At 45.9% G+C, this 24,156-nt stretch overlaps 3 protein-coding genes across 15 annotated transcripts; 2 read left to right on the top strand and 1 right to left on the bottom strand.

Annotated features, from left to right (window-relative positions):
• Positions 1–897: 897 nt before the first annotated feature.
• LOC137609211 (dual specificity protein phosphatase 3-like) lies at positions 898–18,356 on the bottom strand. The gene is made up of 3 exons (XM_068336083.1): positions 18,055–18,356; positions 1,372–1,604; positions 898–1,271 (listed from the first exon to the last, which is right to left on the bottom strand). Exons 1-3 carry the CDS (start codon positions 18,228–18,230, stop codon positions 1,051–1,053), a joined length of 630 nt encoding a protein of 209 aa, XP_068192184.1. The 5' UTR covers positions 18,231–18,356; the 3' UTR covers positions 898–1,050.
• Positions 1,604–9,554, top strand: LOC137609210 (uncharacterized). Of its 13 annotated transcripts, none has more exons than XM_068336081.1 (6): positions 1,604–2,395; positions 2,571–2,731; positions 3,901–4,239; positions 4,669–4,743; positions 4,930–5,055; positions 9,414–9,548. In XM_068336081.1, the coding sequence occupies exons 3-6, from the start codon at positions 3,937–3,939 to the stop codon at positions 9,438–9,440; spliced, it is 531 nt and encodes a 176-aa protein (XP_068192182.1). In that variant the 5' UTR covers positions 1,604–2,395; positions 2,571–2,731; positions 3,901–3,936; the 3' UTR covers positions 9,441–9,548. The 13 variants fall into 13 exon arrangements, 6 of the variants coding, with proteins under 6 accessions (XP_068192182.1, XP_068192180.1, XP_068192178.1 ...); XR_011038320.1 differs by having other exon boundaries at positions 1,610–2,395; positions 4,871–5,055; XR_011038319.1 differs by having other exon boundaries at positions 1,612–2,395; positions 3,901–4,568.
• Positions 5,062–8,629, top strand: LOC137609319 (uncharacterized). The gene is made up of 3 exons (XM_068336287.1): positions 5,062–6,607; positions 6,707–8,403; positions 8,612–8,629. The coding sequence occupies exons 1-3, from the start codon at positions 5,491–5,493 to the stop codon at positions 8,627–8,629; spliced, it is 2,832 nt and encodes a 943-aa protein (XP_068192388.1). The 5' UTR covers positions 5,062–5,490.
• Positions 18,357–24,156: the final 5,800 nt, after the last annotated feature.

The following is a 24,156-nucleotide window of genomic DNA, read 5'->3' as shown; positions in this document are numbered from 1 at the left end:
CATCACACATTGTTTGTCCAATACACAATATATTTCCATGAATAAAAAAAAAGTAGAAAAAAAAGAACCATTTTAATAAGTAGGACTTTTTCATTATTGGGCCAATTTACGGATAGACGCTTCCATTGCACGTTACTGGGTCTCATGTTATCATTCGCTATGTCTTATGAAACAACTGCATCAGTAACGTGATTACAGTTTCCAGAATGGTGAGACAATTTTAAGAAAGGAGTCAAAGCAAATGAGAAAAAACAAAGAATCACTAAGGCTTTATATTTCAGGAAAGAGCTATGTGGAACAGGTGGACATCTCAAAGGGTAACAGAAACTGAATTAGGTCACCTGAACAGTGGATAAAAAAATGTTTTGCATGGCAGAAAGATTTTTTGAGTGGACGACAGAAGCTAAACCAGCTAACAAACTGTCCAGGTAGATGATATAAAAAGTTACCTTACTGGCCCTTCAGGGGTAGATTTTACTAACCTCAGTATGAACTACACTGGTTCTCCCATTTCTAGGCTTCAAATGAGCTAAGTTAAAAAAAACTAAGCTATACTAAACTAAACTACGCTTTAAAAGCTATATCAATATTTTTCCTAAATCATTTCTCGAAAAATGTCACGTTTCCTTTGCTGATCCATTCACACATTTATTACATTTTGTATTAAAATCATATACATAAAAAAAATTGCAGTATGAAAGTATCAACAGTTATAAAGCTAGGTCAAAGCTTGAGTAACTTTTTGATGTGTGTAGAAGGTCAAATAAAAAAGCACTTCTCTACAGCATACCAATCATTTGATTGTATCAAATCTGATTCGGCGAGAAAAATCAGAATGACCTCTTGATCTCCTCTGACAGCGACTGGGACTGAGATCTGGCAGTGTTTGAAGGAGTTAGACCAGGACAGAGGAGGTGGCGAAGGTACGACAATGTTACACACTCAGTGATCAGCCAGTGGCTTTTCCACAACTCTACACACAGATCTGTGGCTGGTGATCGCTATACAACACATGGCGAAATATGATGTGCATCTCAACAACCTCGAGCCTCACTGGCTGCCTCGTTTGTTCCAGAACTTTCCCTCAGCTTCTAGCCTTTTGTTTAGCTGACACAGCTGCCTGAGGAAGCCGTCGTTGGGTCCGATCTCTCTTTTCTGACGCACCATGGCCAGAGCAGTGTGGACGTCCATGTGTTGGCGAAGCATCAGGTAGGCTATGACTAACGCAGGCGAGCGGCTGTAGCCTTCCCTGCAATGGACGTAAACTTTCCCTGCAGTACGACAGAAAATAATTTACTTAAAGTGTAACGGTTCAAAACAAGGAGGGTATGAGTTTTCAGTTTGACTTTAACTCAACTGTATTTTCCTGACCTTTTCCTTTCTTGTATGCCAGTGCCTTCTCAATGAAGTCGGCTGCCTCTTCAAAGTAGACGCTGATGTCGAAGTGGTCGGTGTCGCTGGCTGGTATACCGTGGTACGTGATGCCTGAGCCGGAATAAAACTCAGCGTTGGTGTTGACGTGCATGAAGGAATTTCCCTCTGCAGCGTTCAGGATGTGGGTGACGCCCTTCCGTTTCAAGCGCATCACATTCATTGCCACAAACCTGCATGAAGACAAAATAAATTATAGAGATTCTTCTACACATACTACTGCTGTTCAACCCCTGACTTCAAACCCATCAGTTTGAGATGGTTGTTGGAGTAGACTAGATCAGGTACTAGAATCAAAAAACAAAAATAAAATGGAATCGATGGCGACATGGTGGAGATAGGTTTACTGTTCATTTATTTATTTATGTATTTAGTTTAGTTTTTTCTGACATTGTTTTTGGTGATACTCTCATTGATTTTAACATTTTTGCCTTTCAGTTTAGGGCCTTGTTTCAGAAGATCAATCTTGTTCTTGCGGTTGTAAAATTTTATCTCCAGATCTCTGAGCTGGGATTTCACCTGTTGCTCCATTGTGTCAGTATCAGTGTGGTGCTCGGTGGCCTCTCCACTTTCCCCGGTGTTGGAATTATATCTTTTTATGTTATGTTGGAATTATATCTTTTTATGTTATTTTGCTGTGGAAAGTTACTGAGCTTAAAGTTCATCTTAGGTCACATCACGTGACAGTTAGAACTGCTGACTTATGCTAAATTGCTTGCACAGCTAGTCGAGCAGAAACTCTTGCAAGGCCGTCTTCCTCTTTCTTCTCTGATAATTGGCGTATTTCTTCTTAGATAATTGGCGTATAGCTACGATAGTTTTCATGACCTGTCTGCTTATCACCTCTTGCCAGGCCGTCTGCAAGGCCGTCTTCCTCTTTCTTCTCAGATAATTGGGGCATCATGACATCACCTGAATGTAACCCACTGTCTTGCCTGCTATCTTGCAGCTGTTGTGATACCAGGTGAACCCCGCCTTCTGATGTGCATAAAATCCATGTGCTGCAAGTGCATCCTCGCACTCTGCAGGGAGTAATCTCCCATGAGACAAAGTGCCGAGAATATTCTCTTTACAATTGAAAAATAAACTTTGAAGCTTCAACATTTCACTGAGTGTTTTGTTTATTTAACTCTGTTCAGAAATTGTCCACAACCAAGAGAAAACGAACACGAAGCTGGAGGACCAAGGGTCATTAGGACCATATTATTTGGCTCCACTTCAACATTTGGTGACCCCGACGTGATCTTGGCTGGACTCCTGCCGGACAGAGACAACTCCAAAGGGTACCCCGACTTGTAAGGTAAGAGGAACTTTGCCTCTTAGGGCCTTGTCTCTGCCTGTCAGTATAAGGTTAAAATCTGTCTTTCCCTATTTGGAAAACGTTCTAGAATCATTGACTCGAACACCAGTGATTTGATTTAATAGACGTCTTTTTGTGAATGTCAAACCGGACGCTGTTTGGATTGATCGGTCTTTTAATTATACTTTGTGTCAGCGTCTGGTGGTTCTTACACCTAAATTATTCTTACAGTAAGAACACTCAACTAGGTTTACAGACGTTCAAACCTAGTTGTTTTAATGCTGCGGTCGCTCAAAGAGTTTGTGGGGTTGCCCCAGCTGATGACATTAGGCTGTAGAGGTTAAAGCAAACTATTGGCTAAAAACGTCTGGTAAATTCTTCCATAACTGAGTAGACTGAGAGGATTGTCTGGGACATCCTGCGCGCTAGAGATTTTGCGTCTGGGACGCCCGTCTGGGAATATTAGTGAAACGATCCGGGATCGTGGGTCGAGTGATACTGAGTTCCGTGTTGAGGTTCTCGGAGGAAACGACGCCGAATTTTCTTAACTAAATTGGGAAAAGGCCTAATAGAATTTACAATGGAAGGTGAATTCGATCGGGAAACAGACTGGTTCAACTGGAACTTAATTCCAGACGACCCAGATGGTGCACCATTAGAAAATCAAGCAAAAATTGCTATTTTAGTGGCATCCGAGGGACTGCCCACAAAGATCCGCAGTAAGACGGAGTCTGAAATGAAAGATTGGTTTGAAGATTGCTGTAAAAAGGATGGTTACCACCGCTAACATCCAAAAAATCATTCGTCTTACTGATGAAAGAGGTTGAAAAAGCATGCATTAAAAAGTTAAATGTACTGGCCACAACTGTCTCTGCAACAAATAGAATCAGTATTCCAGGAAGGCGGGCACGAGAGTCATATGTAAAGGTGGAAAAAGTTAAGTCACATGTACGATTGCTGTCAATGGGAGGATCAGTCAGAGTAAGTAGACAAGAGGTCAAAGAAAAGTGTGCTTGGAATAATCCTGACCCGCCTCCTTATCTGGGGGAGAATTTTGCATCTGTTTTTTTTTCAAAACTAACCCGTTTGCCAGTAATCCTTATGCAGAATTACAACAGACTCTGACTCTGACTCAGACCAAACCAGACCCGCCGTCACTATACTTCCAGGCACCAGTCTGGAACATCACCAGCGGGAAACTGCACATGGATCAGACCGCCCCATCCGCGCCCACACCCGCGACTGAAGGTAAAGTGGTACCGGAACATGTCAGAATCATGGCCGCGCCCTGTGAACGAGCTAACAAACAGCTTAAAGATGAGTTTGAAGAAATCCTCAGGACCAGTAAAACTTATCCGGACCTGAGGCTTGCCCTGAGTGAGTTCAAGACGGAGCTGCTGCGCAGAGGGAATGCCTCCCGCAGCGTCAGAGACGAACTCCGTCAGAGGGTCCTACAAGCAGAACAAGAAGCGGAGGAACACTTCAAGACGTCACTCAAACATCATGAGGTATCATTTGACAACGAACAACATTCCACTTTACAGAAACAGGTGGCTGCACTTCAGGAACAGCTCTGTCGCCTCTCTTCCCGAGTGGAACCTCCCGTCTCCGCTCTTCCCCTCCCTTCTCTCCCTCCCCGGCCTCCAACCCCGCCTCCCTGTCAGCCCACCTCAGAGGGACCTGTGACTCGATCCAGAGCCGCTGTACAAGCTCCATTGATGGATACAGTGGACCCCAACTCCGGACGGCGTGTTGCCGTCTACCGCCCTTTCCCTGCAGCAGATCTCAATGCCATGCTTCAGACATTGCCACCTATTTCATCGGGGGGACGCAATTGGTTTGCATCCGTGCAGCGTCAGGCTATGGGCCACGACTTGTGTGGTGGTGACATGCAAATGATTTTAACTAAAGTATGTCCTTTGTCTATCTTACCACAGGTTCTAGAGGAAACAGGGGTGGGTCGTATGGCTAAAGATGAACCTCTAGACCACGAAAATTTGGACCGCATTGACGTAGGTCTTAACGCACATTTCCCTTTGCCTCTGTGTGCTGTCCATGACATGGTGTTCACTCCAAAAGTTGGAGAGGACGCGACTACTTACGTTGATCGGGCCAAAACTGAATATCACATTAAAACAGGTTTTCTACATAATACCTCGCCTTTCCATGACTCAGTCTTTCGAGCTTCCATTTTGAAGGGGATTCCCAAAACAGTGGTTACCGCCATGGAAAACATACCAGATCTGGCTGAAATGACGGATGACCGGTGGTGTTCCTGCCTGAGACACTTTCTGAGGAGACATGCCAAAGAAAAAGATACTAAGGTAGAAAAACATCAAACTGCTGTTTCTCAATTGACCGTCATGCAGATCCAGGACATCAAGAAGAAAGAGGACTCTGTTTCCTCTCCTGCCTCTGCTCTTCCACCTGATGATGCAGATAGAATGATGTATCAGTCGGGGCCACGATCTTGGGGTGGGGCTGACACTCAACGTTACGTATGTTTCCGCTGTGGCAGAGAAGGTCATTGGGTCAAAGATTGCCCCGAGAGGCCCCCACCTAGGGGGCGTGGTCGTGGATTCCAACGCCCTCGTGGACGTGGCAGAGACATGGGACGGTGGCAGTCTCTAGATCGGCAGCAGTACCAACAGCGCCGCCCAGTGGACTCCAACCAAGGTTCGCCCGTCCCGAATCGCCAGCGTCTGCCCCCTGGTGAACAGTTCTCACAATGAAGATGCCCTGAACCCACGGACATAGGCATGCAGGAGCCTATGATCACCATTACGGTAGGAGGAGTGTCAACTCCTTTTATGGTTGATACTGGTGCCCGTTATTCCACCATCCAACGGCTTCCTCCTGGCGCCTATGTCACCAATGACGTAATTCCTTTAGTTGGGTTCAAGGGTGAAGAAATTGCCCTGCCAAAGACTTCCTCCATTTTGGTTTCTGCACACAACCAGTTATTAACTCACTCCTTTATCCTGGCTCCCTCCAGCCCTGCTAATCTTTTAGGGCGTGATTTAATGTGCAAGTTGTGTCCTTTGATAAAGTGTTCTGCCGACGGCCTGCAACTGATGTTTCCGGATGGATCATCCCGACTGTGCCTGTCTGCCACCAACCCCGTCAACACCATGTTTCCGGTACATGCCAAAGTTGCTGTGGTGTGCATGTATGCTGACATCTTTTGGGTTGTGATGGACACTGATGCTGGACAGTGGACTCCTGTTGAGACTTTCTGGACAAAGTGGTCGCCCTGGGTCCGTCACCTACGCCCCTATGATCTGGTCTCTGACGCTTTGCATTGTACTCTGTATTATGACAGGATGGAAGACACAATTTTCCTGGGAGCCTTCCAGGAGGTGGAAGGACTCCCGTGGGATCTCTCTCTCCAAGATCTCTACGTAGGACCTCAGGGTGTGGCTTGGGCCGTATCCTTGACGCCCGAACAGCAGAAGTGGTATCGTATGGATGATCCTCCAGATCCTTCGATGCCGCCTTGCTATCCTCATGTCTCCTTGGCTGTCTCCCCAAAACACACACAGAAAGATCTGGGTCCCTTCGTGAAAGCTTGCATCGATGCTGATGATTGGAAGCCGACATTCTACTCTGGTTTGCACTATTCTGCATCTCTTGACTCATATCGCATTTTGTCTCCAGAATTTGTGATCCCTTCCGTCCTAGAACACAGCGTCCTGGACAGGCACCATGGCAGAGAAACATCCGACAGCGATTTGGCACCTGCGCTGATTGACTCTCTTCCCGACTCCCTCTGGACCCAGGGTCCTACGGATGTCGGTCGTTGTGACGTCACGCCAGTCACGTTTCAAATGAAACCGGGTCCCATTTGGGTTCCTCAATATCCGGTTCCTGCGAAGGGTAAGGCCGGTGTAACTGAGACCATAAACGGGTTGCTTGAAGCTGGTGTGCTTGCTCTAATTGACAGCTCTCCTTTTAATACACCCATTCTCCCTGTAGAAAAGAAAGGTACAGGCAAATGGAGGATGGTCCATGATTTGAGAGCTATAAATGCTGCAGTCACCACTCCCACCCTTCCGGTCCCGAACCCTCATGCTGCACTCTCACTGTTGTCGCCCTCTCACACTCACTTCACTGTCATCGACTTGGCTAATGCTTTTTTCAGTATTCCTCTTCATCCATCCATGAAACCTTATCTGGCCTTCACCTGGGATGGAAGGAGATACTCCTACAACTGTCTGCCCATGGGGTTCCTCCTTTCTCCTGGTCTCTTCAACGTCCATCTTCGTGAGCTTCTGAAACCTTTGTCTCTTCCGCCCGGTGTGCTCCTCGTCCAGTACGTCGATGACCTCCTGGTTGCGGCTCCATCAGAGCAATCCTGTCTGGACACGACTCACTCTCTGCTCCTTCGTCTCCATGAAGTAGGCCTTAAAGTTTCTAAATCCAAAATTCAAGTTGCCAGAACTCAAGTCTCTTTCCTTGGTCGCTGTGTATCCCGGATGGGCACAGGCCTCTCCTCCTCGCACAGAGAAGACATTTTACACTCTGCTCGTCCATCTACCGTGAAGCAAATGCTAGCTTTTCTGGGGTTGTGTAACTACTCTCGCCATCATGTTGTTGACTTCTCAGAGTGCACGCATCCTCTCCGTGCTATGGTCAAGGAAGTCGGCATGCGGAACCTTTCAGCCGCTTTGGCCTGGACTCCGGACGCTGATACTGCCTTTTCTCACCTTAAGGCATGTTTGGCCTCTGCTACATCTCTTTCCATTCCTGACTACAATAAGATGTTTTTCCTCGATGTGGCTGAAAAAGCAAGCAGTGTTTCTGCTGTGCTTTTTCAAAAGGGGGATAGAGGAGAACGAAACGTCTGTATGTATGTCTCAACACCATTGGACAATTATGAAAAACGCCAAACGCCCTGTTCATCTTTTGCCTCAGCACTAGCTAGGTTGGTCCAGAAAACTGCCCACGTGGTACTTCATCATCCACTGACCATCAGAACTGGACACAGCACTGTCCAATACATCACAAGCCAATTCTTCACCATGACTGGAGGACGCCAACGCAAGATTGAATCGGTCATCACTCAACCACACATCATCTTCATCCATGAAGGGATCAATATGGCTGATGGTCTGATTGAAGGTACCCCACACTTTTGTACAGAAAAAGTCCAAGACGACACAAAACTCAGAGATGACTTGTACGAACAGCCATTGACTAACCCCGACATGACGTTGTTCACCGACGGATGTTGTTTTAAAGGCATGGATGGCCTACAATCAGGTTTTGCCATAGTTCAACATCAAAACGACGATTTTGAGACAGTTAAGGAAGTCAGACTGGACGGACCACAGTCAGCACAGAGAGCTGAAATCCTAGCAGTCGCAGAAGCTCTAGGACTCGCAAAAGACCAAACTGTAAATATCTACACTGATTCTGCTTATGCTCATTTGGTTGTACATACTGCATTAAGTGAATGGCAACGGAACAATTATCAGACAGCAACAGGAAGTCCAATTAAACACCTGAAAGAGGTAATGCATCTCCAGGAAATGCTGATGTTGCCAAAAGCTGTTGCTGTTATCAAGTGTCCAGGTCATTCCAGAAAAAATGACCTGATTGCAAATGGAAACGCCGCAGCAGATGCAGCTGCTAAAAAGGTGGCAGGTTATCAGCCAGCACTCCAACTCTCGGTGAGTGACAAAGAAATTGATTGCAAAATAACGAATGATGTGATCCGAGAGTGGCAGGTGAAAGCTAGCCCAGAAGAAAGGAGTTTGTGGAAGGCAAAAGGGGGTGAAAAGAATGATGAAGGAATCTGGAACAAAGAAGGTAAACCTGTGCCGCCTCAAAAACAATTGAAAGTTTTGATTCAAGAAGCCCATGGACCATGCCACGTAGGCACGGACGAAACACTGAGACGTCTCTGTGGCTGGTGGCATCCGTTCATGAGAACAACTGTGAAAAGTGAACTGCAGGACTGCAGTGTTTGCAATAGGCATAATTGCCTGCCAACAACTAAACCACCTCCAGGGGTGCAGGACCAGGAAGTGACAGCACCTGGTCAGGTAATTTCAATGGATTTTACCGACATGATCCAATCGGTTAATGGGTATCGATACCTGTTAGTGATTGTTGACTCTTTTTCAGGATGGCCTGAGGCTTATCCATGCAGAGCAGAGACAGCAGCTTCTGTAGTGAAACATTTGGTTAACCATTACATTCCAACTCATGGTTTTCCGAGAAAAATCAGGTCAGACAATGGAACTCATTTCAAAAACAAACATCTACAACAGGTGGAAAGTATGTTGGGATTGAGACACACTTTTGGCGCTGTGTATCACCCTCAGTCACAGGGAAAGGTCGAACGAATGAATCGCAACATCAAAGAAAAATTGTCAAAATCCATGGCCTCGTCAAAGATGAATTGGCTACAGGCCCTCCCTGTGGCTCTGTTGAATGTCAGAATGTCATTGAATTCATCCACAGGTTGGACCCCATTTGAGGCACACACTAACAGACCTTTTCCAGCTCCCACAGCTCCATTGGAACCAGTTCCCGGATTCCAAGGCCCAAAAGGCCTCCGCGAACTAACAGTCAATTTTTCCCATCTCACAGAACCACAGGAGAAACCACCAAAAAGTGTGAATGTGTGTGAATGGGTGTGGCTGAGAGTAATCAAACGAAAATGGTCTGAACCTAGGTGGACAGGTCCCCATCAAGTCATTGAGAGAACCGGAACCGCAGTTCGGCTTCTAGGAAGAGGGGACACGTGGTTTCATCTGACGTCCACCAGGCCTGCAAAGACCCCAACGGGAGTCGCTCTCCCCTCTCCAAAAGCTGCTAATAGTGGTGACGACCACTAGGGCATCCGCCCCAACTGAGGACATCGAGCAACGGCTCCAACTGAGGACATCGAGTGAGTGGTTGTTCAACGTGGCGTAAAGTCACAAAGCAACCCGAGAGCAGGCAATTACGTTCAGTAACTGACCTAAGCTTTTGAAGAGACCCCAGCGGTCACGGTGCAGCGTTCCCGAGCATCGCTCTCAACCAGCGTCCGGACGAGCCAGTATCCAGAGGGGTCAACCCAGAGGAAAAGGTGCAAGACCTCCCTCTCTACAAGCAACAACCGTTATCTTCAGTCTAAAAAAAAAAAAAAACAAAAAAAAAAAACATGCTGTATTTCCTTGTTTTTAGTCTTTTGGCTGTCACTGCTGCATCCTCTCCTTGATCTTCTCCTGTGAGGAGTGCGTGAGGTGAGTGGAGACATTGCTGAGTAATTTTCAGTATTTTTTATATCGTCACATTCTGTTTTTGAGTTTTTACTCTTTGAATATTGTTAATTGTATTTGTATTGCGTGTTTAACGTCATTTATTTTCAGGTTTTATACCTTTTTAGCCGACCAGGTGTGTGCCGGTTGGCGGCCACTTGGACGCCGTCATGGCGGGTGGTGGGTTTGATTACACTACGCTGACAAGGGACCACGGGATTAGAGTGGTGTCCCATTTAGGCGTGGAGGAGGTAGCGCTAGCGGTGGGTGAAGTTATCGGGTATAAAGAACTGAAGTCTGCCGGCCGGATGAACAAGGCAATCGTCATGTTCGTGGCGAAGGTAGCCCAGGTGAAGCTGCTGGTGGAACGGGGGATAAACGTTGGCGGACTGTTTGTGCCCGTTATGCCGCTGTCCCAACCAGCGACTACGGTCACAATGTCGAACGTCCCCTGTTTCATCAGTGATGACTTCCTGGTTAGAGAACTCTCTCGACACGGAAAAGTTGTGTCGCCAGTTACCAGAGTCACGTCGGGGTGTAAGTCCCTGCATCTGGGGCATCTCATTTGTTACCGCCGACAGGTATCCATGATCCTGAACAACAGGACGGAGGAATTTGACTACCGTTTTGTTGTTAGAGTGGACGGCTATGACTACCCGTGGTACGCCACCTCCTCTCGGATGAAGTGTTTTGGCTGTGGAGAGGAGGGACACATTGTTAGCATCTGTCCGAAACGCGTCAGCGATGCTCCGGGTCCCGGTAACATGGCGGCTCGCACCGCCGCTCCGTGGCGTCCCGTTCCGGCTCCGCGGCGCCGAAGCGTCGGGGGCGCGGATCAGAGGGATGCTCCGAGGGGCGAGACTGGGAGTCAGATGCAGGTAGGAGCAGTGAAAACCAGCGGTATCGTGAGGGGGCGGAGTGAAGGTGGGGCAAGTGAGGATGGTGGCAGGGTGGCTGAGAGAGCGGGTGGAGAGATGGGTGAGAGTGGGGCGGCGCCCAGTGAGATGGGTGACGCGACAGTTGCGGTGGGTGACAATGGGGGGCTGACAGGTGAACATGGGGATAATGGAGAGGTAGTGAGAAAAATAGGTGAGAGAATGGAGGTAGCATGTGTACTGGGTGAGGACAGTACACTGGGTGAGACTAAGGTGGTGACAAGTGCAGTAGGTACCAAGAGACAGGGGACTGGTGATAAAAATGAGAATGTTGAGACAGGAAGCCAGACAGGTCCTGAAGATATCACAGACGAACGTGAGTCTGAATGGATTCCTGCTTCTGCCAGGCGCCGCGGAAAGCGCAAAAATGTCTTATCTGACCCTGACGGACGTAAAGCTGGTCGACTAGAGAACACACCGAGTGTTCCAGACAGTAGCGACAGTGATGAATGTATGTCTGACTGCAGTGACCTATCTCACACTCCAGTCACTGCCAGTCAAAACCACGATTTGTACCCTGAAAAAATGTTTAAATTGTTTTTACAACAAACTAAAGGTATGAAAGGTCTGAACCTGGAACAGTTTTTTCCTGATAAATTAATTTTTTATAATTCGGCAAAACAACTTATTCAAAACAGAGCAACATCAGAACTCAGTGACCAAGAGATATACCGACTCAAAAAGAAAATGAGTAAAGTCCGCAAACAACTGAGGTTTGATGGGGCTGTCTGTGTGTAGCTACTTTAAGGTACTTTTAAATTTTTCCCTTATCATGGATTATTTTAGAGTGGGGACATTAAACGTAAATGGAGCCAGAGAAGAAAGAAAAAGAGCACTAATTTTTGACACAGCAAGGAGGAAAACTATTGATGTTCTGTTTTTACAAGAAACACACAGTGATGACAACAATGCGGTGGACTGGATGAAGGAGTGGGAGGGACAGGTGATCCTAGACCACAACACCACGCTGAGTGGTGGAGTGGGCTTCTTGTTCTCTAGAACTTTTAACCCAACATCTCTAGAAATCGAGCATGTCGTAAAGGGGAGGTGTCTCTTAGTAAAAGCACATTTTGAACACCGCACCCTGGTTTTTGTAAATATTTATGCTCCAACAAACGGTGCAGAAAGGAAGGGCTTTCTAGAATTAATACAAGCTAAGCTAGATAGCTGTGGTTCGGAAGACTTTTTGATTTTGGGAGGGGATTTTAACTGTACTGAGGATGGGATGTTAGACCGTAACCACGCGGAGCCTTACCCAGCATCCCAACACACTCTGAAGCGGCTGGTCTCTTCTCGCGGCCTAGTGGATGTGTGGAGGAGGATGCATCCAGACTGCCGACAGTACACTTGGTCCCACCTGACAGAAGGCAGGGTGTCTTTAGCCAGGTTGGATCGCTTTTACTGTTTTAAACACCATTTCAATGCTTTCAAAGACTGTAATATAATGCCAGCTGCTTATACTGATCATTCTCTGGTTTCATGTCGCGTTGTGATGGGAAATATTTTACCTAGGAGTGCATACTGGCATTTTAATTCAACTTTAGCCTTGGACAGAGGCTTTAGAGAGATCTTCAGTTATTTTTGGAGCACTTTTAGACTTAGAAAAGCTGATTTTACCTCTCTTAGCCAGTGGTGGGACTATGGCAAAACAGAGATAAAAGTCCTGTGCCAACAGTATACTTTGAACGTCACACGAGACACCTGCCGGTCAATGAAACACCTAGAGGCTGAAATTGTGGAGTTGGAGACAAGCGCTTCCACAGGAAATCAGAGGTGTACTGAAATCCTCAAGTCCAAAAGAATGGCTTTAGCCGACCTGTTGGATACTAAAGTACAGGGTGCCCTAGTTCGATCCAGGGTACAAAACATCACCGAGATGGATGCTCCCTCTAGCTTCTTCTTCGGCCTGGAAAAAAAGCATGGACAGACCAACGTGATCCACTCCCTGCTGTCTGACACAGGACAAGAGCTGACAGAGCCTGGTCAGATCAGAAGGCGAGCTGTGAGTTTTTATTCATCTTTGTATGACAGTGAATACCGGGAAAACCAGCCACTGTTAGAGGAGTTCTGTGCAGAGCTACCTCAAGTCTCCACGGAGACAAATTCACAACTTGACCGGCCGCTGGAGTTAGAGGAACTCCACACTGCCCTGCAGAACATGCAGGGACGACGTTCTCCGGGTATCGATGGTCTAACGGTTGAGTTCTATACAGCCTTCTGGGACATTCTAGCATGTGATATGCTGGAAGTGTTCACCGAAAGTCTATCCTCAGGCTCTTTGCCACTGTCCTGCCGGAGGGCGGTCGTTGCCCTCCTGCCTAAAAAAGGCAATCTGCAGGACATCAAGAATTGGCGCCCTGTGTCACTGCTCTGCACCGATTACAAGATTCTGTCCAAGGCTTTGGCTACCAGGCTGAGGGAAGCTATGGAGCAGGTCATCCACCGGGATCAAACCTACTGTGTGCCCGGCAGGTCCATGGCAGACAATGTCTACCTAATTCGTGATGTTTTGGAGGTGTCCAGATCATTGGGTATAAACGCTGGTCTCATTTCGTTAGATCAGGAAAAGGCATTTGACCGTGTTGAGCACAGCTTCCTCTGGACAACCATGGAGAGGTTTGGGTTCAGCACCGAGTTCATTGCCAAGATCAAGGTGTTGTACAGTGACGTTCAGAGTATTCTGAAGTTTAACGGCAGTTTGTGTGCCCCCTTCGGGGTGCATCGGGGCATCCGGCAGGGTTGTGCCCTGTCTGGGATGCTCTATGCACTCTCTCTGGAGCCCCTCCTCTGTAAAATTCGCAAAAGCATCGACGGTTTGATTTTACCTGGTGTTAGAGAGAACATTCTTTTATCTGCCTATGCTGATGATGTTGTTGTTCTTATCAAAAACCAAAGGGATGTTAATGTTCTGGTGGGTTTGACAAACTCATTCAATGTTTTAACTGCTGCAAAAGTAAACTGGAACAAAAGTGAAGCCCTTGCTGTTGGTGAGTGGCATGGCAACCTCCCAGTTCTTCCTCAAAACTTGTGTTGGAAGACTGATGGTCTCAAATATCTCGGTGTGTACCTGGGAGATGAGACAACAACCAGGAAGAACTGGGAGGGCGTCATTGACAAAATAGAAGGGAAACTTAAAAAATGGAAATGGTTGCTCCCCAGAATGTCGTACAGAGGTCGAGTTTTAGTGATAAACAATCTGGTAGCCTCGCAGCTGTGGCACCGCTTGACCTGTATGGAACCTCCATCAGGGTTTCTAGCCCAAATCCAGACCAAACTTGTTAACTTTTTCTGGGATGGGCTGCATTGGGTACCTCAAGGAGTGTTGTTTTTATCAAGAGAGGAGGGGGGACAGGGCCTCATCCACCTGGCTAGCAGAACAGCCACGTTCAGATTACAGTTCATCCAGCGGTTTCTGACCGGACCAGCGGATCTGACGTGGAGAGAGGTGGCCGGCTGCATATTCAGACGAGTGAGCCACTTGGACCTGGATGCTGCACTGTTTTTAATGGACTCTAAGCTTCTAAAGTTAGAAGGTTTGCCTCCGTTTTATCATGGTGTTTTTAAGTCGTGGGCCCTTTTTAAAAGCAGCCCAGGAAAAAACTCTGACTCTTTGTTCTGGTTACTGAGGGAACCACTAGTGCATGGGGCCAGGCTGGACGTCTGCAGTGGAGCCACACCTGGTCTGTCTACAGCGCTTTGCAGAACCAGGACCGTGACCCTCCAGCAACTGGTAGACAACGTCGGGCCTGCGCTGGCGGATGCCCAGGCTGTGAGCTCCCTGCTGAACATCCAGTCCACCAGGGTGGCTCAGAGGGTGCTACAACTGTGGAGGCAAAGACTTTCCTGGAAGGAGAAAAGCCTCCTCCTGGACTATAGTACAGGGACTGTACCAGACAGCAAAGATCCTTTCCCAGAGGTCCACATCAGTCCCCTGTTTGGAGAACTGGAGGGTCCTCTCCTCGGAGATGAACGACAGATCAGCCTGCACACGGCCAACAAAAAAATACTGTACAAATACTGTGTAAAAGTAATCAACAAGAAAAACCTGTGTAACAGAGCACCTACTACCTGGGCCAACAAGATGACGGGAAATGGACCTGACCCGCAGTGGAGACTTCTATACAAACCTCCCCTCAAGAAAAAAACAGCCGACCTCCAGTGGAGGATTTTGCATGGTGCCGTCGGTTCCAATGCTTTTGTCTCTGTTTTTGCCCCTGCGGTGTCCAGCCAGTGTCCCTTCTGTCCTCTTCAGGAGACAGTCTTTCATACTTTCAGTGAGTGTGGGAGACTTGCAGTACTCTTCACTCTTCTAACAAATGTTTTTAACTTGTTCAATGAAAACTTTAGTATCAGGAAATTCATCTACGGTGCTGGGTACAATAGATCGAATCAGAGAAAGTGGCAGCTTTTAAATTTTATTTCTGGGGAGGCAAAACTTGCAATTCATGTGACCAGGAAGAGGAAAATTGAAAACGATACCACTCAAGAAGCAGCTACTGTTTTTTGCTGTAACATCAGATGTCGCTTAAAACTAGAATTTGGTTTCTATAAATTGACAAAAGACCTGAATAACTTTAGGAACATCTGGTGTTACAAAAATGTCCTATGCACTTTAGTTGATGACCACCTCACTTTTGCAAACTTCCTGTTATAATGCACTAATTCTTATATTGTATTTCCCTTTGTTTCTTGGTGGTTAATGTTTTTGAGTGTTTCATATTTTTGAAATTTCATCTGATGAAAATTTGTAAAATGTTCTAAATGTTCTAAATGTTCTACATGTTAAATGTGATTGAAGTTTGTTTGGAAAAGATGTTTTGAGGCACTTAAATGCTTTCATCTAATGTAAAACTGCAAAATGTTTGAATGAGATTAAAGTGTTTTTGCAAAAATCAAAAAAAATCTCCTGACAAATGTTTACAACAGTATGGTGGGTTAACGCTTAGCTACACTGAGGGGGCTACAGCTTCTTATACCTTTGATCTCTGCAAAGTAATTAACTGCAGGGGTCCTGGCGCACCATGGCGACACTATGATGTTTACATCTGCGGTCACAGTGACAACTCCCTTAATGACCCGTGGTGTGCTTCTTGGTCCTCTGTTTGGTATTCCACAGAACATGGGTTCCAGCCCCCCACTTCTGGATTGGGCTCCTTCTTTTCTCTGCAAAGGGATTACTCCCCCACAAGTAATCCTTTAACTCTGTCCATTAAACCCCTATTTTTCCCAACATCTCAATGTCATGCTAGTGTTATGGAACCCTGCGGAAGGTTCTCTCCCGGCAGCAGGTTTTGCTCTACAGATTTTCTACATTTAATTTTAGGTGTTGGACTCTTTCGAGTCCAAAAGGGGGATTGTTGGAATTATATCTTTTTATGTTATGTTGGAATTATATCTTTTTATGTTATTTTGCTGTGGAAAGTTACTGAGCTTAAAGTTCATCTTAGGTCACATCACGTGACAGTTAGAACTGCTGACTTATGCTAAATTGCTTGCACAGCTAGTCGAGCAGAAACTCTTGCAAGGCCGTCTTCCTCTTTCTTCTCTGATAATTGGCGTATTTCTTCTTAGATAATTGGCGTATAGCTACGATAGTTTTCATGACCTGTCTGCTTATCACCTCTTGCCAGGCCGTCTGCAAGGCCGTCTTCCTCTTTCTTCTCAGATAATTGGGGCATCATGACATCACCTGAATGTAACCCACTGTCTTGCCTGCTATCTTGCAGCTGTTGTGATACCAGGTGAACCCCGCCTTCTGATGTGCATAAAATCCATGTGCTGCAAGTGCATCCTCGCACTCTGCAGGGAGTAATCTCCCATGAGACAAAGTGCCGAGAATATTCTCTTTACAATTGAAAAATAAACTTTGAAGCTTCAACATTTCACTGAGTGTTTTGTTTATTTAACTCTGTTCAGAAATTGTCCACAACCAAGAGAAAACGAACACGAAGCTGGAGGACCAAGGGTCATTAGGACCATATTATTTGGCTCCACTTCAACACCGGCTACAGAACGCGTGTGCGGCTTGATTTTGATGCTGATGATGATCACATCATTCAGGCGAGCGCTTCGCTCCATTGGCTTAAATTCCTTAAATTTTGGAGAAGATGAGATAAAGTCTAGAGAAGTCTTCATTCATTCTCCTCCACTTTTCCTTTTGTCATCTTAGACATTAAAGACAGTTAAAAAGAGTTAATGAGAGTTAGGGAGAGACAGAAGGAATGTGTCTGCTCCCGCTGAAAGCCAGAAGTATGATGGAACTCTTAAAGTTGGAACTTGAAAGGAATTATGTGGGGAAAAGGACATCAGTAACCCAAACACTGACACATGTAATGAATGGACTGGAAAATACAGTTTGTGACTGTGTTTCCTCAACAGCCAATGCCTCTTTTAACAAGAAGTGAGTTGTTACTTCTTCTGTATGGTTATGTTTCATCCATACGGTTCTTAGTAGAAAAGATTACAAACCAAAAAGAGAAAGAAAAAGAACAGACAATCTGTTGGACATTGTTCATTGTCCTCTTGTGATTGACAGTCCTGCTGAGCCCAGTCTCAGACTATGAAGGTGATACCATGTTGATTTTTCAACATTTTCTGTGTAAATTCATCATATTCTCTAAAAATACATTTATTTTCACTCATACATGGAAGTATCTGAACAAACCAGCTTGTTTCTAAACCTCCTCCTCAACTCTGTCTTCTCTATTTTCATTTGCTGGCATTCCTCCACCTTTAAAAATTGAACAAGATTCAGTCTGATCCCACCTCCATCTAAAAATAAAACTGGGCCAGGACACCCCTCCCCCACACCTGTTACAAAACAGAAAAAATAAATAAATAAAAATAGTTAAGTTAATAATACTGTTACATATAATTTATTTGTGGAACATAAACGAACACAATGTGTTTTAAATTCAAAGGATTTTAAAGAATGAGCATCTACCGCTGCAGTTTAATCTGGGATTGTTCTTGTTCTTCTTCTCTAATCCTACTGATATATATCAGCCATGTGTAAATACAATTGTAATGCAGCTCTAATGAACAACCACGGGTCATCCAAACAGAAGCGCCTGCAGGACAGAGTTAATGCTTGTGTCGGGTTGTTAACAGATCGATCCACGCCCATCGATCCACTCACGCGTTGCCCACGTAGATCCTCGGGTGGACCTCGTTGAGGTGTTTGCTGGGCCGGCTGTACAAGCCGCTGTCGTCCGTCAGCAGGTCGTTGAGTTGCTGGAGAGTTACGTCGAAGCTCGACATGTCGCCTCGGTTCGGATCCGCCGCCTTCACCTCCTGGTTGGGTTTATTCTTCATATCCTTGGATCCCAAAGTGGGCTGAGCACCTCCTGCAGGAGGAGGTGAATGTGTCGATCTACCATGATTGGGTGTAACCCCCAACCCCAACCCCCCAAATACACCAGTGGTGTCCGTGCGCCTCCAAGCGCGGCTGCGCCCTGACACCACCGGCACAGGGCCGGTCTGCGCTTTTTGGTGGCCGCTAGTTGGGGCTTCCCTAAAAAGCTCCCCAGATCACCTAAAAGAAACAGTCCCACGAAGTCTGATCCTCATAATACACCCATAATATCAGCATTAAAATCTGATCTTACAATGGGAAATCACTCCGGAATCACTATGAGGTCAAGAAACCCAACATTTCACAAGGGGATCTTCAGCAACTAAATCTTTAACTCAAAGGATCCTCAAATTTAGCACCTAACTAAAGGCTGCAGCATTATTAAATTTATAATAGAACATAGGAACGGGTCTGTTAACTTAGCATGGTTTTGAAACTATTTAAAGGGACAGTAAAGTCATTTTTAAGTGACATATATGTTATTCATCATTATGAAAAATAAAATAAAAAATACATTTTATATGTGTAACATCATCCCTTTGGTCGGAAAACCTTAAAATCTGCGCTGCAGCAGCTTCCGCATCCAGCGGTCACGTGGGAGTCATACATCATTGGCGACATACTTAGCTTTGTAGCCATTGAACACAATGCAATCACCAAAGCGATAAACCCGATGATAATCATGGTTTCCTGCGAGGTGAACGGTTGTGCCAACACAACAGGACGAAAACACAAAGACAAGGACCTGTCCTTCTTTAGAATACCTTCTGGAAAGCTAGGAAGTGAAATGGAGAGCACGAATAAACCGGGTCAAAACGACTAAAGATTCGAGGATCTGTCATGAGCACTTAACCTCAGAGGATTTCCAAAGAGATTTGAAGGTAAGATCATTTACGGACAACCCATAGTAGGTATTTATTCAGAATTCCCAAGGTTATGTGGATAATTAATCGATGTCTGGTGCTACTCGAGATATTGTATAAATGTTTTTATGACCAGATTGTCGTGCGAATATAGCACTCGCAAAAACTCCTCATGCCTCTGGAGCCTATCGCAGCTGGCTTAGGGCGTGAGGAAACTGCCTCTGCCCCATAAGCAGTCGCTTATGCTTGGAGAGTCCTGTTGAGTTTCTCTGTTAAAGCGCTTTGAAATGTCCGCTGATGTGATTAAACGCTATACAAATAAATAGGATAAATTGATTGATTCATAAGAAAGTCTCCACTCAGAGTGGGTTGTCTATTCGTTACTGAGAGCGTTCGTTGCTCCATGGTTAAATGTATTTTCCCATAAGAGTGTCTCCACTCAGGGTGGGTTCTGTATTAGTTTCTGGGAGTGTTCCTCGCTCCACAGTTGTATGTATTTCCCCATAAGACCATCTTCGCTCATGATGAGTTCTCTATTTGTTACTAGGAGTGTTTTGTCTCAGACGCTAGGGCCTTAGCCTCTGTGCAGGACGCAGCCACCTATGGGCTCGGCAGCATGTCATCTGTGGAACCATTAGTTACCTCCCTTATTTGTACACCAGAGGAGGTCTTACGACCAGTCTCTCACTGCCCCAGGTGTCAATGTCGTCTTACGGACGATCTGCTGCTTAGGAGCTATGACACAGCAGCGCATGTGTCATAGCCGCGTAGGAATCTCCCTGTCGCATATCATGCTTGCTCTGTCTCAGTCCCTACAACCCTCAAGCATGATTTCCTCCTCGTGCGCGGATGGTTCATCAGCCCCAAATCATTAATTCAGGTGTGGACGCCTTGCAGAACCTGTGAAATGCTTCAGTAGATGCTTTAGCATACATGACAAGAGAGCTTGGCAGACTCTTGTCAACTCTAACATGACAGACTTGACGACAGGTGTGGTTGGCTCAATCAGTCTAAGTCTTGTCGGAGGGTCTTCCCAAAGTCCCAGGGCAAGTGTTTGGCACTGCAGCACACCAGGCCTTGTACCATAGTCAATCAATCAATCAATCAATCAATCAATCAATCAATCAATCAATCAATCAATCAATCAATCAATCAATCAACTTTTATTTATATTGCGCTTAATCACATCTGAAGACATTTCGAAGTGCTTTACAGATAGAAAGCCAACAATGCCCTCCAGAGCAAGCATAACTGAGGGCGGCGGGGAAAAACTCCCTCATTGAGGAAGAAATTCAGGGCAGGACCCAGGCTCTAGAACGCGGTCGTCCACCTTGACCTGTTGGTTGGAAAACAGAAATGCATTGGGGAGAGAGATAGGTCACGTTAAACTGACAGAGGGAGAGAGAGAGAAAGAGGGGCAGATAGGCCAGTTTGAGTTTAATGTCCATAGTGTTCTGTTGCTGGATTTAGGGCGGGATTTCCAGGTCTTTGGATATCCTGTCTTCCTTTCACGTTCTCCACCTGTGGAACAGAGGCGGCAAAGACAGCCATAGTCTCCAGGCCAATCAGAGACAACGATAATTTGCCAGCCTTCAGTTGCCATTTCCAGCAACTGCGCCAGGCTATGATGCCAGTCAAACTCGGCAGCCATTTCGGCAGGGCAGCTACCCAAGGGTCTCGAATGTCAGGCAGATTGGACAATGGCACCGTGCTCCCCCTGGCATCTGAGCTACTGGAGAAGCTGCTCTTCAGATCCTTGGGTGGTGGCAACACTCTCTCAAGGGTACAACACCCAGCTTCGCCGCCGGCCCCCCACTTACAGTGGGATCAGGATGACCATCGTCAATGATCCCATGAAGTCCCAAGCACTCAGGCAGGAGGTGCCAACGAACAACTCAATGCACAGACACAGCAAGTTGGGTTTTTCTCAGTGTATTTTTTGATCGCAAAAAAAGACTGGACTTGCGAAGGTGATGCCTTTCCATATGCTAAGGACAGCAGATGTGCTCCATGCAGTCAGGGCACACAGATGATTCACATCAATCGACTTGAAGGGTGCATACTCTATTTCCATGTGCCTATAGCTCTGCACAATAGGAAACACCTCTGCTTTGCTTTCGAAGGCAGGGCCTACCAGTTCAAGATCCTTCCATTCAGGATTTTCCTGTCCCCAAGAGTCTTCATGAGGTGCATGCAGACTGCACTGACCCCGATGCAAGCTTGTTGGCATGCAGATCCTCGTGTACCTGGACAATTGTTTGGTCTGCGTGCCAACAAGAGAACAGGTAGAGAAGGACATAGAAGCTTTAATACACCTAGTGACATGACTTGGCCTCACAGTCAACTTTGAGAAAAGTTGCCTCATTCCCGGCAAGGCAGTCGCATTCATTGGTTTGAATCTAGACTCCCACCGAATGCTGGCCCGCCCCGCTCCACGACAGGTAGATGCCATTTTACAACTTCTCTGTTTTCAGAGGAACCAGATGCTACCATTCAGCCTTTTTCTCAGGCTGCTGGGGATACTGACATCAGTGACAGCAGTAGTACCACTGGGTCTCCTACACATGTGGCCATTCCAGATTTGGAGACTCCACCCAGAGGTAGCAAGGGAGATCGACTAAACTGGCCTTTCTCCTAGCAATGGCATCAGCAAGACACATGAGCGAGCTTTATACCTTCTCTATGAGTGATGCGTGTGTGCGCTGGAACTCTGATGGTACAGGGGTGTCGCTATGGTCCTTCATTCTTGACCAAGAGCCTGGCTTTTGGTCATGTTAATGAGGTTATTGAGCTGGGAGCTTATGATCCTCCAGGTCTGCAGGGTGATGCTGCTTCGTCTATACTACTCTGCCCGGTAAGGGCTCTGAAGCACTATTTATAAGTGACTGCTCGGTTGCGTTGCTCTAATAGTCTGTTTGTCTTTTATGGTGGGCATAGGAAAGGACATGCCCTCTCCAAGACAAGGCTCTCTAAATGGGCCGTCATGACTATTGAAGAGGCATTCAGGTCGAAAGACCTGCCACTCCCTCACGGTATCAGATGCCACTCCACCAGGAGCGTTTCCATTTCATTTTAAGCGACGGATATTATCCAGTGTTAAGGCACTGCCTCTGCCAGTCATCCAGAATTCATAGAACCATAGTTACATACATAACTTACTTTTTCAGCTCTGTCTGGTCAAATGCACCGTGTACGTGCAACAAAACAAAATAAGAAATAAGTTCACCAAGTAACCTTAAATAGACAGAAATAGAGGCAAGCTGAAGAAAACCTAAGGAGAGCAATGTGAGCTACAGTGAAGCCACTAGATGCCTGTGTGTGTGCGACAGTGGGCAGCGACAGCTCGGGCTGCAGTGATTTGTGTCCGTAGGGAGGGGAAAGGGGTGCTGTGCGTGACTGACCAATGACAGAGTGTGAAGACGGTCAGTTATGAGCAGGGGTCCCCAGCCCCTGGGCTGCAGTCATTTGGTACCGGGCCGCACAGAAAGAAAAAATAATTTGTACTTTACTTCTATTTTATTTATTTTGGAGTCTGAAAGATGTTTTATTTTTGAAAATTACCCGATTCTCTGTTACATCCGTCTATGTCAGTGGTCCCCAACCACCAGGTCATGACCCAGTACCGGGTCTGGGACCACTGGTTATGAGGATTTTCCTTCAGACATTTATGACACCCGCAAAGCCATTAGCATTACAGGTGATCCCACCCACCCCTCTCAAAGTCTTTTCAGCCTGCTGCCATCAGGTAGGAGACTGCAGAATCTGCGGGCCAAAACCAGCAGGCTCAAGGACAGTTTCTTTCACCAGACGGTCAGGAGGCTCAACTCCCTCCTTGATCTTCCCCCGCCACAACCCTGAACTCTACTCTCACTCTGCCCTGCCCTCCCCCCATTACCTGACTACCTATCTCTTTCTCCCCCCGTCAACTCAGGGACTGCGCACACGTCACTTCCCCTACATGATTAAAGAGAGTATAGAGATTTTTACCATCCCTTGTGTTTGTTTCATACTTTGTGCTTTACTGGATCTTCCAAAGCTGTATTAATCAATAGGTCATGGATAACCATGACCTGGATACCTGAGAACCTACACAGACACTGGAAGGGAATACAAAATGATAAGAGGAAGATGGTCAGGTGGTTCCTACATTTCTCTGTATGATGTAATCTGGTTAGATGTTTGAAACAAGACTTTTTGTCTTCTTTCCAAATGTGAACCATGAGCATGTCAGCAGAGAGTGTCAAGACAGATAGACACATAGCGAAAAGTACCAATTGCTCTTTGCTCAGACGACTCAGAGGGAAATGTCCAAAAATGTGCAAAATTACAACAATGAACAATGTCTGACCTTGTTTACTTTTTTTTTTTTTATTAGTGTGTGCTTTCCTCTTAGTCCATGACAGTAAGGTTAGTTGTTTGTGTCTGGACCTGTGAGAAAAATGAGAGGATGAAGACTGTGATCTGTGATTCTGATCAAGTTCAGACTGTCCTGTTATGTAGAGATGAGTTAATTGACTGGTTGTTTTTTCGGCTGATTCTATATATTATTATTCATTGTTTTTAAAAAGCAAAATACATTTTGCTTGAGATCTGAAGGAAATATGACGCTTTTTCCCAATGAGGCACTCGCTGGTGTATGAATGTGTGTAATTGATCCGATGGTGGTTGAAGGGGCAGCCACATATCTGTCAGTCTGCCCCAGGGCAGCTGTGGCTACATACGCATCTTACCATTACCAAGTATGAATGAGGAGTGAATGAATAATGGATCCAATGTAAAAAAAAAACACATTTTTGAGTGTCCAGAAAAATGTAATTCATTGTTATTATTATTTCATCACTCAGATAATCAACAGTTGAATAAACTAGAAAAACTGTTAGAGAAACAGAAGGACATTTCTTTTCTTTTTTTTTACCTTTTCACTTTATTGAAAGTCAGTGTGTTATGAGAATACACAATAACATTTAAGTACTAACAAAAAATATGGCTTCCTCTTGGGCACTAGCGTAGCATCTGATAGCCT

The sequence above is a fragment of the Antennarius striatus genome, chromosome 16 (assembly GCF_040054535.1).
Source record: "Antennarius striatus isolate MH-2024 chromosome 16, ASM4005453v1, whole genome shotgun sequence".
NCBI lineage: Eukaryota > Metazoa > Chordata > Actinopteri > Lophiiformes > Antennariidae > Antennarius > Antennarius striatus.
Note: the sequence above shows the minus strand (reverse complement) of the source record. Positions and strands in the feature narration are given on the sequence as shown.